Here is a 15,525-nt window from a genome sequence, read left to right on the forward strand (position 1 = left end):
TTTTTTGGATTTAGGTTCTTGGTTGGGACGGAGAACATTTTTCCAACGCTGCTTTTTATAAATAGTCGTAGACCTCATATTTTTGTGACCGCACTAATAACACGGCTATTTTTCACAAATCTTTATAGAACTTATGCACGTATTATGTAAAAACTAACTGACCCACATTGAGAATTTGTCCACCAAGAAATAAACACAGAGAAATGGGAAATATCTTGTTTGATCAATGTTACCCATTATGTTCAAAGTCACCATGATCGATAGTAGTTTATTTAGCACCAACAGGCTTCAAATACTAAAGGGATTCTAAGTATATTGATAAACATAAATTAAAATCTAGTTATTATTTAATTTTGTTTGAATTTGTAGTTGGAAAAGGGCTCGGTAAAGATATGTTGAACGAACAACATAGGAAAATGTAGAGTCATTGTTTTGGATTCAGTTTTTTGATTGCATAGCTCCAATAAATAGTTCGTGATAATACTGAAGGCTGAAGACTAGGTAATTGTTGTGAAAGTCTTGGTAGGGATTATGGTAATAGACTACCGGAGCGTGATGTTCTTTAAAATAATTTAAAGAGCGTCTAATTAGTTTATTTTTTTGCAAAATACGACATATATACGATCGACAACGCAGTTAAAACTTTGTTTGGAAAGTGATTCCTAACTTGAGCTAATAATGGCAGTATGTGACGTCAACCTTCTCGTAGTCTATTCTTCATGAGTTATAACGAAAGGATTCGTGTGCTGGATCAACAAAATATTTGTTTTCAAAGATATATCCGAATTTATATGCCATTTGGGGCTGGAGATGGATTTATATCTATAATATAACTTAATCAATAAATGATTTGATCATACCTTGTATTCTTCTTTTTCTCATGCCGTTTTCTCATTGAAGATTGGCGACCACGTCTCTCGCAACAAGAAACAATGCTGAGATTTGTCCATTCTCTTATGTTACGGGGTCAGGATTTCTTCTTCTTGTCGATGTCTTTCTTTTCCTCTACTCTGCCCTGCATTATGTTCTATAGCAGTAGGTATTTGTCCTTGCTCAAGATGTGTCCTATGTAAGATGTTTTCCTTATGCGTCTATAGAGCCACATCTCAAATGCCTCAAGTTTTTTGATCATTTGAGCTTTCAAGGTCCAGGTTTCCATTAGCAGAACTGCCCAAATAAACATTCCATCAATCCTATTCTGACGTGGAGGTTTAGATTTCTGTTTGCAAACATTCTGATCTTGATTTGGATCAATCATTCTGATCTGGATACATTTGAGCGTTTATGACTGAACCAAACAACTCTCTAATAGGAGCAGCCTTGGCGAACTCCCTTTTGAATTTCGATTTGGTCTGTCTCCATGTTCTCAACACGCACTATTGCCGTTTGATTGTAATAGATATTTTTGATTAATCGTATATCGCTTGGATATAAGTTAATAATTATTAAATTCTCTATAAGTTTATCGTGTTGGACTTGTATATCGTTATATTTTAAATTTCAAAAGGATGTCGTAACATTTTAGAACTTCTTGGTAGCATTTTAAAGGTCAATTTTTTGATATTTGTCTGTCATTGTCCACTCATTAAAATCAGTTATCTTCCTTGGATTTACCCCCATTACATACCCCCGGAGGGCTTCATTCTTGTTCTTTCAAAACTAAAATATTACTAACGTAATTTCTTTAACCCTATTAAAATGCTCATACTCATATTTTGTTTCCTATTATTCCGTAAGAATCATTTTCATATTAATATGGTAATTTTTGTTTTCATAGTTGTACAGACTGTTACAGTAACCGAATATATATCATCACGTCTAGTCGGATTTCCCCTTAAAAATAATAAGAAAGGCGCGCTCTCTGTAAAAAGAAATAGGGTGATATACCTTTAGTGTCAAATTATTGGCAAACCAAACAGGGCTGGACTGTGAAATTTCCATCAAAAAGTGACTTACAGCAATTCAAATTTTTTAATACCAATATGAAAGTAAAAATTTCGAAAAATTGAATTTATTCGTAAATAAAAGTAATATCTGTATATTGGATCAAAAATGTATATTAATCTTGTAGATAAATGTTTCGTGAAAATTTCGAAAAATTGAATTTATTCGTAAATAAATGTAATACCTGTACATTGGATCAAAAATGTATATTAATCTTGTAGATAAATGTTTCGTGAAAATTTCGAAAAATTGAATTTATTCGTAAATAAAAGTAATATCTGTATATTGGATCAAAAATGTATATTAATCTTGTAGATAAATGTTTCGTGAAAATTTCGAAAAATTGAATTTATTCGTAAATAAAAGTAGTACCTGTACATTGGATCAAAAATGTATATTAATCTTGTAGATAAATGTTTCGTGAAAATTTCGAAAAATTGAATTTATTCGTAAATAAAAGTAATATCTGTATATTGGATCAAAAATGTATATTAATCTTGTAGATAAATGTTTCGTGAAAATTTCGAAAAATTGAATTTATTCGTAAATAAAAGTAGTACCTGTACATTGGATCAAAAATGTATATTAATCTTGTAGATAAATATTTCGTGAAAATTTCGAAAAATTGAATTTATTCGTAAATAAAAGTAATACCTGTACATTGGATCAAAAATGTATATTAATATTGTAGATAAATGTTTCGTGAAAATTTCGAAAAAATTGAATTTATTCGTAAATAAAAGTAGTACCTGTACATTGGATCAAAAATGTATATTAATCTTGTAGATAAATGTTTCGTGAAAATTTCGAAAAATTGAATTTATTCGTAAATAAAAGTAGTACCTGTACATTGGATCAAAAATGTATATTAATCTTCTAGATAAATGTTTCGTGAAAATTTCGAAAAATTGAATTTATTCGTAAATAAATGTAATACCTGTACATTGGATCAAAAATGTATATTAATCTTGTAGATAAATGTTTCGAAAAAATTGAATTTATTCGTAAATAAAAGTAATACCTGTACATTGGATCAAAAATGTATATTAATCTTGTAGATAAAAGTTTCGTGAAAATTTCGAAAAATTGAATTTATTCGTAAATAAAAGTAGTACCTGTACATTGGATCAAAAATGTATATTAATCTTGTAGATAAAAGTTTCGTAAAAATTTCGAAAAATTGAATTTATTCGTAAATAAAAGTAATACCTTTACATTGGATCAAAAATGTATATTAATCTTCTAGATAAATGTTTCGTAAAAATTTCGAAGAATTGAATTTATTCTTAAATAAAAGTAATACCTGTACATTGGATCAAAAATGTATATTAATCTTGTAGATAAATGTTTCGTGAAAATTTCGAAAAATTGAATTTATTCGTAAATAAAAGTAATACCTGTACATTGGATCAAAAATGTATATTAATCTTGTAGATAAAAGTTTCGTAAAAATTTCGAAAAATTGAATTTATTCGTAAATAAAAGTAATACCTTTACATTGGATCAAAAATGTATATTAATCTTGTAGATAAATGTTTCGAAAAAATTGAATTTATTCGTAAATAAAAGTAATACCTTTACATTGGATCAAAAATGTATATTAATCTTGTAGATAAATGTTTCGTGAAAATTTCGAAAAATTGAATTTATTCTTAAATAAAAGTAATACCTGTACATTGGATCAAAAATGTATATTAATCTTGTAGATAAATGTTTCGTGAAAATTTCGAAAAATTGAATTTATTCGTAAATAAAAGTAGTACCTGTACATTGGATCAAAAATGTATATTAATCTTGTAGATAAATATTTCGTGAAAATTTCGAAAAATTGAATTTATTCGTAAATAAAAGTAATACCTGTACATTGGATCAAAAATGTATATTAATCTTGTAGATAAATGTTTCGTGAAAATTTCGAAAAATTGAATTTATTCGTAAATAAAAGTAATACCTGTACATTGGATCAAAAATGTATATTAATCTTGTAGATAAATGTTTCGTGAAAATTTCGAAAAATTGAATTTATTCGTAAATAAAAGTAGTACCTGTACATTGGATCAAAAATGTATATTAATCTTCTAGATAAATGTTTCGTGAAAATTTCGAAAAATTGAATTTATTCGTAAATAAAAGTAATACCTGTACATTGGATCAAAAATGTATATTAATCTTCTAGATAAATGTTTCGTAAAAATTTCGAAAAATTGAATTTATTCGTAAATAAAAGTAATACCTTTACATTGGATCAAAAATGTATATTAATCTTGTAGATAAATGTTTCGAAAAAATTGAATTTATTCGTAAATAAAAGTAATACCTTTACATTGGATCAAAAATGTATATTAATCTTGTAGATAAATGTTTCGTGAAAATTTCGAAAAATTGAATTTATTCTTAAATAAAAGTAATACCTGTACATTGGATCAAAAATGTATATTAATCTTGTAGATAAATGTTTCGTGAAAATTTCGAAAAATTGAATTTATTCGTAAATAAAAGTAGTACCTGTACATTGGATCAAAAATGTATATTAATCTTGTAGATAAATATTTCGTGAAAATTTCGAAAAATTGAATTTATTCGTAAATAAAAGTAATACCTGTACATTGGATCAAAAATGTATATTAATCTTGTAGATAAATGTTTCGTGAAAATTTCGAAAAATTGAATTTATTCGTAAATAAAAGTAATACCTGTACATTGGATCAAAAATGTATATTAATCTTGTAGATAAATGTTTCGTGAAAATTTCGAAAAATTGAATTTATTCGTAAATAAAAGTAGTACCTGTACATTGGATCAAAAATGTATATTAATCTTCTAGATAAATGTTTCGTGAAAATTTCGAAAAATTGAATTTATTCGTAAATAAAAGTAATACCTGTACATTGGATCAAAAATGTATATTAATCTTGTAGATAAAAGTTTCGTAAAAATTTCGAAAAATTGAATTTATTCGTAAATAAAAGTAATACCTTTACATTGGATCAAAAATGTATATTAATCTTGTAGATAAATGTTTCGAAAAAATTGAATTTATTCGTAAATAAAAGTAATACCTTTACATTGGATCAAAAATGTATATTAATCTTGTAGATAAATGTTTCGTGAAAATTTCGAAAAATTGAATTTATTCTTAAATAAAAGTAATACCTGTACATTGGATCAAAAATGTATATTAATCTTGTAGATAAATGTTTCGTGAAAATTTCGAAAAATTGAATTTATTCGTAAATAAAAGTAGTACCTGTACATTGGATCAAAAATGTATATTAATCTTGTAGATAAATATTTCGTGAAAATTTCGAAAAATTGAATTTATTCGTAAATAAAAGTAATACCTGTACATTGGATCAAAAATGTATATTAATCTTGTAGATAAATGTTTCGTGAAAATTTCGAAAAATTGAATTTATTCGTAAATAAAAGTAATACCTGTACATTGGATCAAAAATGTATATTAATCTTGTAGATAAATGTTTCGTGAAAATTTCGAAAAATTGAATTTATTCGTAAATAAAAGTAGTACCTGTACATTGGATCAAAAATGTATATTAATCTTCTAGATAAATGTTTCGTGAAAATTTCGAAAAATTGAATTTATTCGTAAATAAAAGTAATACCTGTACATTGGATCAAAAATGTATATTAATCTTCTAGATAAATGTTTCGTAAAAATTTCGAAAAAATTGAATTTATTCGTAAATAAAAGTAATATCTGTACATTGGATCAAAAATGTATATTAATCTTGTAGATAAATGTTTAGTAAAAATTTCGAAGAATTGAATTTATTCGTAAATAAAAGTAGTACCTGTACATTGGATCAAAAATGTATATTCATCTTCCAGATAAATGTTTCGTTCTGTATCACTCCATCAACTCTATTAATTACACTGTGTGACGTACATTTCGATAACCAATTTTTCATCTTTAGAGACTGAAGATAAACAGTAAACAGATAACTGTGAGTGTTGGTGCAGTTACAGAAATTTCAATTTAGTTATAGTTATGTATTTTCGAAATAATTCGAATATTAATCAGCAATAGACATCGCCGCGAATTCTCTTTTTTATCTTCTATAGATCAAAAAGGGGTGAACATTTTCACATCGTAGTGCTCAAATAGTAGAAATTGGTTCGGCAGGTACAATAATTTCATTCGTTTTGAATTCAGGAGACTTGATGGCCAACAAGACTGGCATTTTTTGAAGTATTAATTAATCGTAATTCATATGGAATAACAAACTTTTTGTTTGTTATTTTCATCCATTATAAACTTGGAAAAATAAATAGATAAAAAACGAGCGTTGTCAACAAACTAAATAAAAATGGAACTCAAACTTTACGCGAGAATATAGGAGACAACAACATCCAAGTGGGCTTGCAAATAAGGCTCAATATTTTTGTTTTCTTTCATTAATTACCTAATTTAATCCCATATAAAATTGAATTATATCCAAAGACCGTTTACATTCTATAGTCCGTACCTGTTTCCAACAATAGTACAAATCTATGAATGACTAATTTGCAAAAAAGAAAGAAAAAGTTCAAGTACTCGTATGTAAACGAAGGGGTCAATTAGTTTATGCTTATCCAATGGAATCTAGACGTCGCCGTCTGCTGCGCGGTTATACACTTGGCAGTGACCTTTTTCTCCTCCTTCATTTCCCACAGACACTATTGTGCAGACAACCCTTTGTCTAAATGCGACCCTCTTAACGGTATGGCAACTATCGCGGCTGGACTCTCCCTTCGCCTTAAGAGAACATGGAAGGATCGCCAACGTAGGGGGTAACTGTCACCTCGGATATTGTAAATATACTAAAATTTACAGATTAATAACAAGATATATATTATTACAGTCTTTGGTCGAAGAAACATCCCGTTCGCCGCTGTTATAAGTGGTTTCTTCGGGGGAAACTCACACCGGCCATGGAGGCTGTTTCTAATAAAAACTATTCGGTTAGCGTCATTTAAACATCGGGATGTTCTTAAAATGATTTAGTTTTACATCAACAATTTGCTTACTTAAAAATTGATTACAGTTTTGTTATTTCTCGACATAGTCATGATAGTGCGGGAGCGGTGGGCTGCCGAGTGCAATTTTATGAATCGACGATTTTTACTAACTTTCGATGTTAATAACTTTTAACCAACTGAGCATTTTTCAAAATTGAAAAATCGTATTTGATCTTTGAACCTTACTGTACAAATTGGTATACCTAGATATTAGTGCAGGTCCGGCGTTGCAGCGCATTTTATGTCGCCAGTTTACTATTTGCCTTAATAAAAATAACAAAACTTTGGCATTAATATTAACAATATCATTCCATTACATAAGTTCTCTAATTACACGGCCAAATAAATTTCAACCTGAATTGTTGTAACTGAACGCATTTAAACGAAATTTAAGAGTTTTCTTCATAAAATGAAGTTCTAGAAATATATTTTTCAATAACTTTCAGTTGTTATATTACAAGTTGTTTGTATTGTTATTACTTTAAAAATTCATTAACCCAATTGAGAAAATGAAATCAAAACGTTTGTTATTCGATTTAGATAATTAATCATTAATGTGAAATAATGAAAATTTTATATTAACGTTAGTAAATTAAAATATAGAAGTGTGTGCGTAGACATCTAATACTGACTGGGATATAAAATTATAATGTACATTAAATATTTATTCAATAACATAAATTATTCAAAAACATTTCAAAAATATATTCTTTTTCATGATTTGGGAATATTTCAATGGATCTGTTTTTAAGACAGGCCGGACCTGCACTAATATCGCAGTGTATGTTCAAAGAACAAGTACGATTTTTCAATTTTAAAAAATGTTCAGTTTGTCAAAAGTTATTGACATCGAAAATTAGTAAAAATCGTCGATTTTTCGACATTTATAAATTTTTAAATATGCATTATACGGAAAAATGAGCGTATCTTTTTGAATTTGTTTAAAAAATTACGACTAAAACACTGGGTCTATTTGGATTCAACGGCTCAAAATCCATAAGCATATCACTGTTTTATCCTTGACCCTATGATTGTACACGGCAGCATCGACCGCACCCGGACTATAAGGTTTCATTGAATATTGTTTTGTACTTACTGTAGGTACAAATTTATCTCCCTTTAAAAAGGAACGTCTATGAGAAAACGGGAGATTATGAAACGCGCTTTTATTGCCCTATATACTTCATTCTATAGATATAATAAAATTTGTCACAGGTGGGTTTAAAGGATAAGGGATAACCACAAGGCGACCAAATTTGGGAATTTATGATAGTAAGTCGTTGTTTGAAACTGGTTCATAATTTATAAGTATGCACACCTAAGAAATGCAGTTTTGATTTTTTTATTATAAAATTAATAATAGAAATTAAAATTGGGCTTTTAGTTGTAAGAGTTGTTAAATTTTTTCTTTTAGTACATGATATTTTCTTCTGTAGATGCATGCTTTAACTTGTTTTATTGAGAAATTATTGTTCTTTACAGAGTTGGGAATTGCTCGTGTTATCAAAATTGCAGTGGAATATTTTGGCTGTGACTGGATTTGATTATATCGATCAAGTACTTGAAAGATGTTCGTGGGGACACGAAAGTCAATTTCTTAGAAGACATGCAAATACTTTGGTGTCTATGTGTTATACAGGTTAGTCAATTTTTAAAAACATTTTTTTTTGTAAAAAGGTATAATTTCGTTTCAACTTCGAAGCTTCATATTCTATTTTTTACCAATTATCATTTTTCTGAATCAGTAACATCTCTTAAATTTTTATTGGCTGGTACCAGTTCAGAAGTAAAACTAGTAGTATTTTAAACATTTCAAATAATGGCAAATTAATAAGAATCAGTGTGATTAGTTTTTCTAGATGATCGCAATTCAAATTTTCACATTTGATTTTTCCTATACGTCAACTGTGCTTCTCCATAGCTGTGGAATAAACTGAATGGTGTTACTTTTGGAATTTGTACAAATTAAGAGACTGTTTTTTTATTCCTCAAAATAGACCTTTGGGAAGCTATATACCGTACTATCTTTTACCCGCGGCTTCGCTCGTATTGAAGCCATTAAATAATGGCTTCAATATGATTCAAAGCAAGAGTTATAATTTTTTATTTTGCTTTAAAACTACTTTGAATCATCGGTAAAACTTAACAATAAAGTTTTTAATGTCTCTTCTGGTTCTCCAAGTAATGGAAGTGAAACTTTACCACTGGAACGGCACATTCCAACAGTTTCATCTTTCCATTTGAAAGCATCTCAATAGTAACATTATGAATTGTCGCCTGCGATTATTCTGGCGTTTCTCACTTTTCTAGCTACCTGCACGTAGCTTGTCTTTCTGAACAAACTCGCACCTAAAGAGGAGTTTCAGCTGCTCTCAAAACACGTTGTCGCTCTGCTTGCTGTTGTCTTCTCAGCTCTGCGTGAACCGAAGATTCTTTAATTCGTGCTAATCTCGCTGCACGGGGCTTTTGCTTCAGTGGAATTTTTAAAGAAGAACAGAGAAAGAATTGAAACCAAAGAGTAAGATCTAAAATAATGAAAAGCATGTAACCACAGATCTTACATGAAAATAGTTCTATACTGCATATATAATGACAAAAAGAATAACAATAAATAAAAAAGAATCGAAACTATAGTCAATTGGATTGGATATTGACGTGACGGTTGGTAATACAGTGGATTATTGGTCATTGGAAATGGTCTCAACAAGACCAAAGTACACGTTGATTCGATTGTGAGGTTATTCGGCATCATTTTAGCACAAATCTTTCGCATTTGAAAATCCATCAGATTTAACTGTTATTCTTATTGTGAAATGATGGACTGATCCCAGAAGAGCCCTCACAGGTACAACGTTTTCATCAGTTTTTAAACCGGGAAAGGGTTTATTGTTGAAACGCACGGGTGCAAAAAAGTAATGACTTATGATTCCCCGGAAATTTAAACATGTCTTAAAATGATGTCATTTTGGATTTCTGGAGGACTTTTGAAGACTGTGATCGAGCAGATAATAGTCTTCATCAAATTCTGTGAATTATTCGTTCCACAATTTTTAATCTATACCTTTAAAAAGAAATGGGGGAGAGTGGGAACCTTGTTATGAAAAAATCCTGTAAGTCCGGTTCTGCTTAGTCGATTTTTATAAACTTGATGTTGTTTGAAAGAGGTTTTGTCCAATAATAAAAAATATATAATTTCTAAGCAATTTAATTAGTAACGTAAGTGGTAGAGGGCGTTGTTTAATAATAAATTTTAGATATTGTGATTTCTCTTTTTTCTGTCCCGATATATCTCAAGAAATGTGTAAACGGCGAGAATTTCTTTTCAAACGTCTATTAGGCAAATTTATCCTAGATGGAAAGTTTTTACATTGGCCTACCTGCAGTAATTTAAATTGTTTCCATAATAATGTTATTACTAGATGGCGGTATCCAAATGAAAACAAACAGTGTAACTGTGAGGGCTCTTTTGGGTTAAGTCCATCGTTTCGTAATAATAACGAGTGAATTAAATCTGATAGATTTTCAAATGCGAATGATTTGTACTTCCACGTGTTTCTCGGAGCCAATTCTGTTATGATTTTTTTTCATGAAGCACTTTATTTTGCACATTCTTAGGACTGATAACTGAACAACATCGATTTTATAAAATCGGTTGAGCAGAAGCGGACTTACAGGCATTTTTTCATAAAAAGATTTCCCACTCTCTCCCACTTCTTTTTTTCGATATAGACTAAAACTTGTCCAATGAAAAATGCTCAAAATTTTCTGATCTTCGTATAAAATGTGCAACTTAATTGGGTAAATTTGAAAAAATTTTTAATTTTATCTTTCGAAATATTCCCTCTAGTGGTGGCCCTAAAATTTTGAAAATATGTTTGATTGAATGATTTAGTATTAATTGACGATTGTTTATAATTTTTTTCCCGAATTTCTCATCTTCTTATGACAGATGACAAATTATTTTACTCATTTTATTTAATAATAGTAAATTTGCTCAAAAAAAAAAATAGAATGCTCGGTGTACTTTTGTGACAATTTCAAACTATAAATCATTTTTCGACTAAAAGCTATTTTTTTTATTACTGATATCGCCTTATTGTTGTATGGCTCGTGTGTGTACATTAGAAATTTATTATATCACCACATTATGTTTTATCTAAGATCTACAGCTGCATTCGGGGTCACTCACAAATCGAATCGAATGATTATTGAAACCCTACATATTTGTGGAGGGTGGATAACGATGGCGACGCCTTGCATTACTCTACATCTGTTTTCCAGTAGCACCTATGCAGTTTTATTTGTTTAATGATGCGGTTCACTTTAATGTTCATAATTGACTCATCAGAAAAAAAAACGTAGTCATGTAGATAACAATATTTCAGATCACAGACATTTTTTTTATACAAAACGTATTGGAAGAATCAACTGTTTGATATTTCGCATTGTTGAAATTGTTTTAATCATTTACTATTATTGTATAGAGTGGCAAACGTAAGATGACCCATATACTTTACTCCAAACCTGTAGGAGTTATCAAAAAACTTTTGTAGTTTTTTGTATTTAAATGAATTTTTAGATTAATAACTTTTGGATTGATGTGTACTTCTTATTGTTAAAAAAGATAATCACTTAATCATGAGCTTCTGAACTAAATGACACCTTCTTCTTCTTACGTTAGGACTAGGTCCTGTATTTTCATCAAGGGTTTGCCAGGAATAGTTGGGATGCTGAGGAGCAGCTTTCATACCACCTTATAGGTGGTCGTCCAGGAGGTCGAGTTGTGTCTGGTTTCTTTTCCTTTGCAATTTTTGCTAACCGTTCATTTGCCATTCTGTCAACATGGTCTCTCCATTCTCTTCTGCGGCTCCTTGCCCATCTTACTACATCCTGAATGTCCCTTATTTCTTCATTTCTCTTCCGATCGAGTAACGTATTGTTATTGATCTCAGATTCCGCATTTCTGTTGTTCTTAGGAGCCGTTTAGTGGTTGTGTTCTCCGCTCTAGTTTCTATTTCTCACGCAAGTTTTATATATTCTAATTTTACATTTTGTGCTCATGTATTTATTTCGCCAAATTAAATCTCTAAGGTATCCTGATATTGATGCTGCCTTCGTTGTTTGTGCTTTTACTTCTTTCTTTAGATTTCTATCGCTTGTTATGTTTGTCCCTAGATATTTGAACGACATCACTTGTTCTACACTCTGATCGTAGATCGCTAGTTTACATCTTCTCGGTTCTTTAGATATTGTCAGATTTGCATGTTGTACGTGTTCGCTATTTGTTGGAATTTATATAGGAGCTTCTGTAGGTTATCTTCGTCTTCCGAGATGATTACTGCGTCATCAGCATAGCATATTATTTTAATCTCTTTATCTCCCATTCGGTATCCTCTCCCGGCTTGCTTTACTTCGTTGATGATTTCGTCCATTATAATATTGAACAGGATTTGGTTTAGGCTATCCCCTTGTCTGATACCAGTTGCCACAGGTATTTTATTGCCTAATTTGTTTGCCGTTCTCACAACCTTACCTAACCTAACCACAATTCCGACGTTTGCTCTCTTTCGGTTTCTTGTTAACCATACCGTTGAACAAGTTGACGATCTGGTCCAATCTAATGTTATAATTGACAGATTTTCGATTTTTAATTTAACTAAATTCATTCAAATTGTATTTCCTAGCATAGTTGTAGATACAGGTACAGGTGATCCATATTCTTTTCTATAAACCTGTAAGAGTTATTAAAAATTTTAAAAAGTTCTTTGTATTTGAAGCAATTTTTAGATTATTGACTTTTGGATTATATAGAGTGTCCCAATTATTCGGTATCGAAATCAACTTTGGAATTTTAAATGGAACACCCTATATTTTATTGCGTTTTTTGATTTAGTGGTAAAAACAAAGGTAAATATTTATGGTTATTCGAATTTTGGTAATTATCTAAAAATTATCCCCCACCCCCTGTCGACTTGGGGTTGTGGGGAGTGTTAGAGGGAGGTAATTACAATATATGAAAGGTGGAATTAGCCGTCAGTCATTGTTTTTAAGTTTAAGGTTAGGTTCTACGTGCTCTTTTAACACCCCCCCTAGCCACATCCCTCGATCGTTTTTCTACCCTATTTTACCATAAAAAAATAGTAATTGATTTTTCAATTTTTCCATATGTATTTTTCTATGATAAAATAATAATTACTTATGGTTACGTCAATTAAAAATTATAATTGTTCATAATTCTACTGATTTATTTTCACATATTATTTTCAGTATTTAGCCGTATTTTTTGTTTATATATTTTCAAATCAAATTTATAATTTGTTAGCACGTAATTTCGAAAATTTAAAATTTTTATTTTTTAACCCTCTCTATTTTTTTAACAAGGGATGACCGACGGCTGGAATAATTTTTTTGTGTTCAGTACACTTTTCTTTATTACCCCCCGCAACCCCATGTCGATAGGAGGTGGGGGATGATTTTTAGATAATTACCGAAATTTTTATTGAAAAATCATTATATTTGGAAAATTCCGCAAAATATAAATGACGCTAACTGGCATCATATGCAAAAAGAATTTTCGAACACAAAACTTAGGTTTATAGAATTTTCGATTCTAGAATCATCTTTTTTACTGTATGAGTTTCGAATTTTATAAATAAAATCACATTTTTTTAAATGGCACACCCTGTATATTATACCTTTGCTAGAACGAGCATAAAAATAAGAATCATTTCATACATACAGGGTGTGCCAATTAGAAAAAAAATGAGATTTTGTTATTTATATTGATGGCGTTGGGTTCGATCCTGCAAAGTCTGGAGATGCTCAGGAATACCAATGGCAATGGTAAAGAAGATTTTTGTAGGTAAGTAGACGATGTTTCCAGGAAGGACAATGACGAAGTTGGTTCCAACAAGAACAATGAAGACGGTCTCACAAAGGGCGTAAATGTCGACTTCCTCAGGATGGACAATTACTATGTCATTCCAGGATCACCAAACTAGTTTTCTATTAGAAAGGAACTGATAGGAATTAGAAATGGTGAAAACATACGAACACTATTGCTCCAAGTGCCATTATCTACAAAAATTTTATTATTTTCCAAGATAACTGATATTGTGAATATGTTCCATTTTTCAAAAAAGTACTAGGTGTCCAATTACTTCGAAGTATGTACGCTTCTAAGTCTTCTTGATTTTAGGTCTCTTCTGTTTTAAAATCAGCTTATTTTGATTTTTTTAAATTTTCGAAAGACCGACAAAGGAATAAAAAAATACTACAATCAATTAAAAAGCAAAACATAAATAATTTTTCCTAACCGAATTTTTGAATAAATATGATATTAAGTCATAAAAGATATAATATATAATCCAAATATTTCACTAAATTGAAATATAAATCACCAAAAAAACAAAAGAAGTTATATTCTTATATCAAATGCCTTGTACTAATTTTGACGTAGTCTACATAGGGCAGACATCTCAGTGTTTGGAAAATAGACTAAAAGGTCATCAATGTGATAAAAAAAGTAAAACTGCATTAAAGAATTCAAATATAAAGATTTTTGGAACGGAATCTAATACACGAAGAGAATTTTTAGAAATGGTTCACATTAATAAAAACGAAAAAGACCTTAAAAATTTAAGTAAAATTTATATCTCTATTTAAAACCTTGATACAATATATCCTTATTTATATCAGGAATATTTTGAATAAAAAATTATTAGGTATAAATTAGTTTTAGCAGATTTTGGCAAACTAAATCAAATAGATGATAGTGCACTGATAAACAAGATTGAATTCTTTGAATACTTTGAATTCATTCGTTCAAATCACATCGTATCAATTAGAAAATGTGTGTATTTTAGTAGAAATCATTTTCAGTTCAAAGTTCTAACGATAATTGTGTTGAGTAGTTGTCATTGTTAGTTGTAGTATATATCGGGGTTGCGAATGAAACTTCAATCCTGCAAAACAAAATCTGAAAGCATGCAATGCCAACACCGCCACCGATCATCGTCAGGACCAGTTCACCGACCGCGAAAATAGCGGGCAGAAGCAGATGCTGGTATTTTTGTTTTATATTTTATATGTATGGTTTTTTTGTGAACGTAAAACGTGAGTCCAGGTGCTCTTATGCACATGCTGTTACTGCTGCTATATTATCTTTCAGGACATTTAAATTCGCCATTTTTAAAGGGCTTACCTTTGTTTACTTTTCGAGACTCTTATATTCATACATAAATAAACGTATTGAAATTAATCGTCATGAGCTTAAGTCGCTACTAGTGAATTGAAACAGGTAAAAATATGAACGTTTCCATCTTTATAAATTTCCATCAATATAAATATCAAATTAAAATTTTTTTTTACATTATTTTTTTTTTCATCTTCAGTTCTCATATCTGGAAAATTAGTAGCAACCAATAATTAGATTATACATTGCAATTTATTAAATAGATTTTGAAATTTTACACAAATTGTTTAGGTCTTTTTTATTTTTGAGAGTTTTTCCATTTCTTGATGTCAATCATTTCTAAAAATTCTTTTTTTTTTGTATTGGAT

General features: G+C 29.6%; 1 protein-coding gene across 1 annotated transcript in view; it reads left to right on the top strand.

The window, feature by feature from the left end:
- LOC130448831 (G1/S-specific cyclin-D2-like) overlaps positions 1-15,525 on the top strand; it is a 57,510-nt gene that overhangs the window by 14,344 nt on the left and 27,641 nt on the right. The window contains exon 3 of the mRNA XM_056786372.1: positions 8,446-8,602. Within this exon, the coding sequence (XP_056642350.1) occupies positions 8,446-8,602 (157 nt within the window). The remainder of the gene's footprint in view (positions 1-8,445; positions 8,603-15,525) is intronic.

This window comes from Diorhabda sublineata, chromosome 9 (genome assembly GCF_026230105.1).
Source record: "Diorhabda sublineata isolate icDioSubl1.1 chromosome 9, icDioSubl1.1, whole genome shotgun sequence".
In the NCBI taxonomy this organism is placed as follows: domain Eukaryota; kingdom Metazoa; phylum Arthropoda; class Insecta; order Coleoptera; family Chrysomelidae; genus Diorhabda; species Diorhabda sublineata.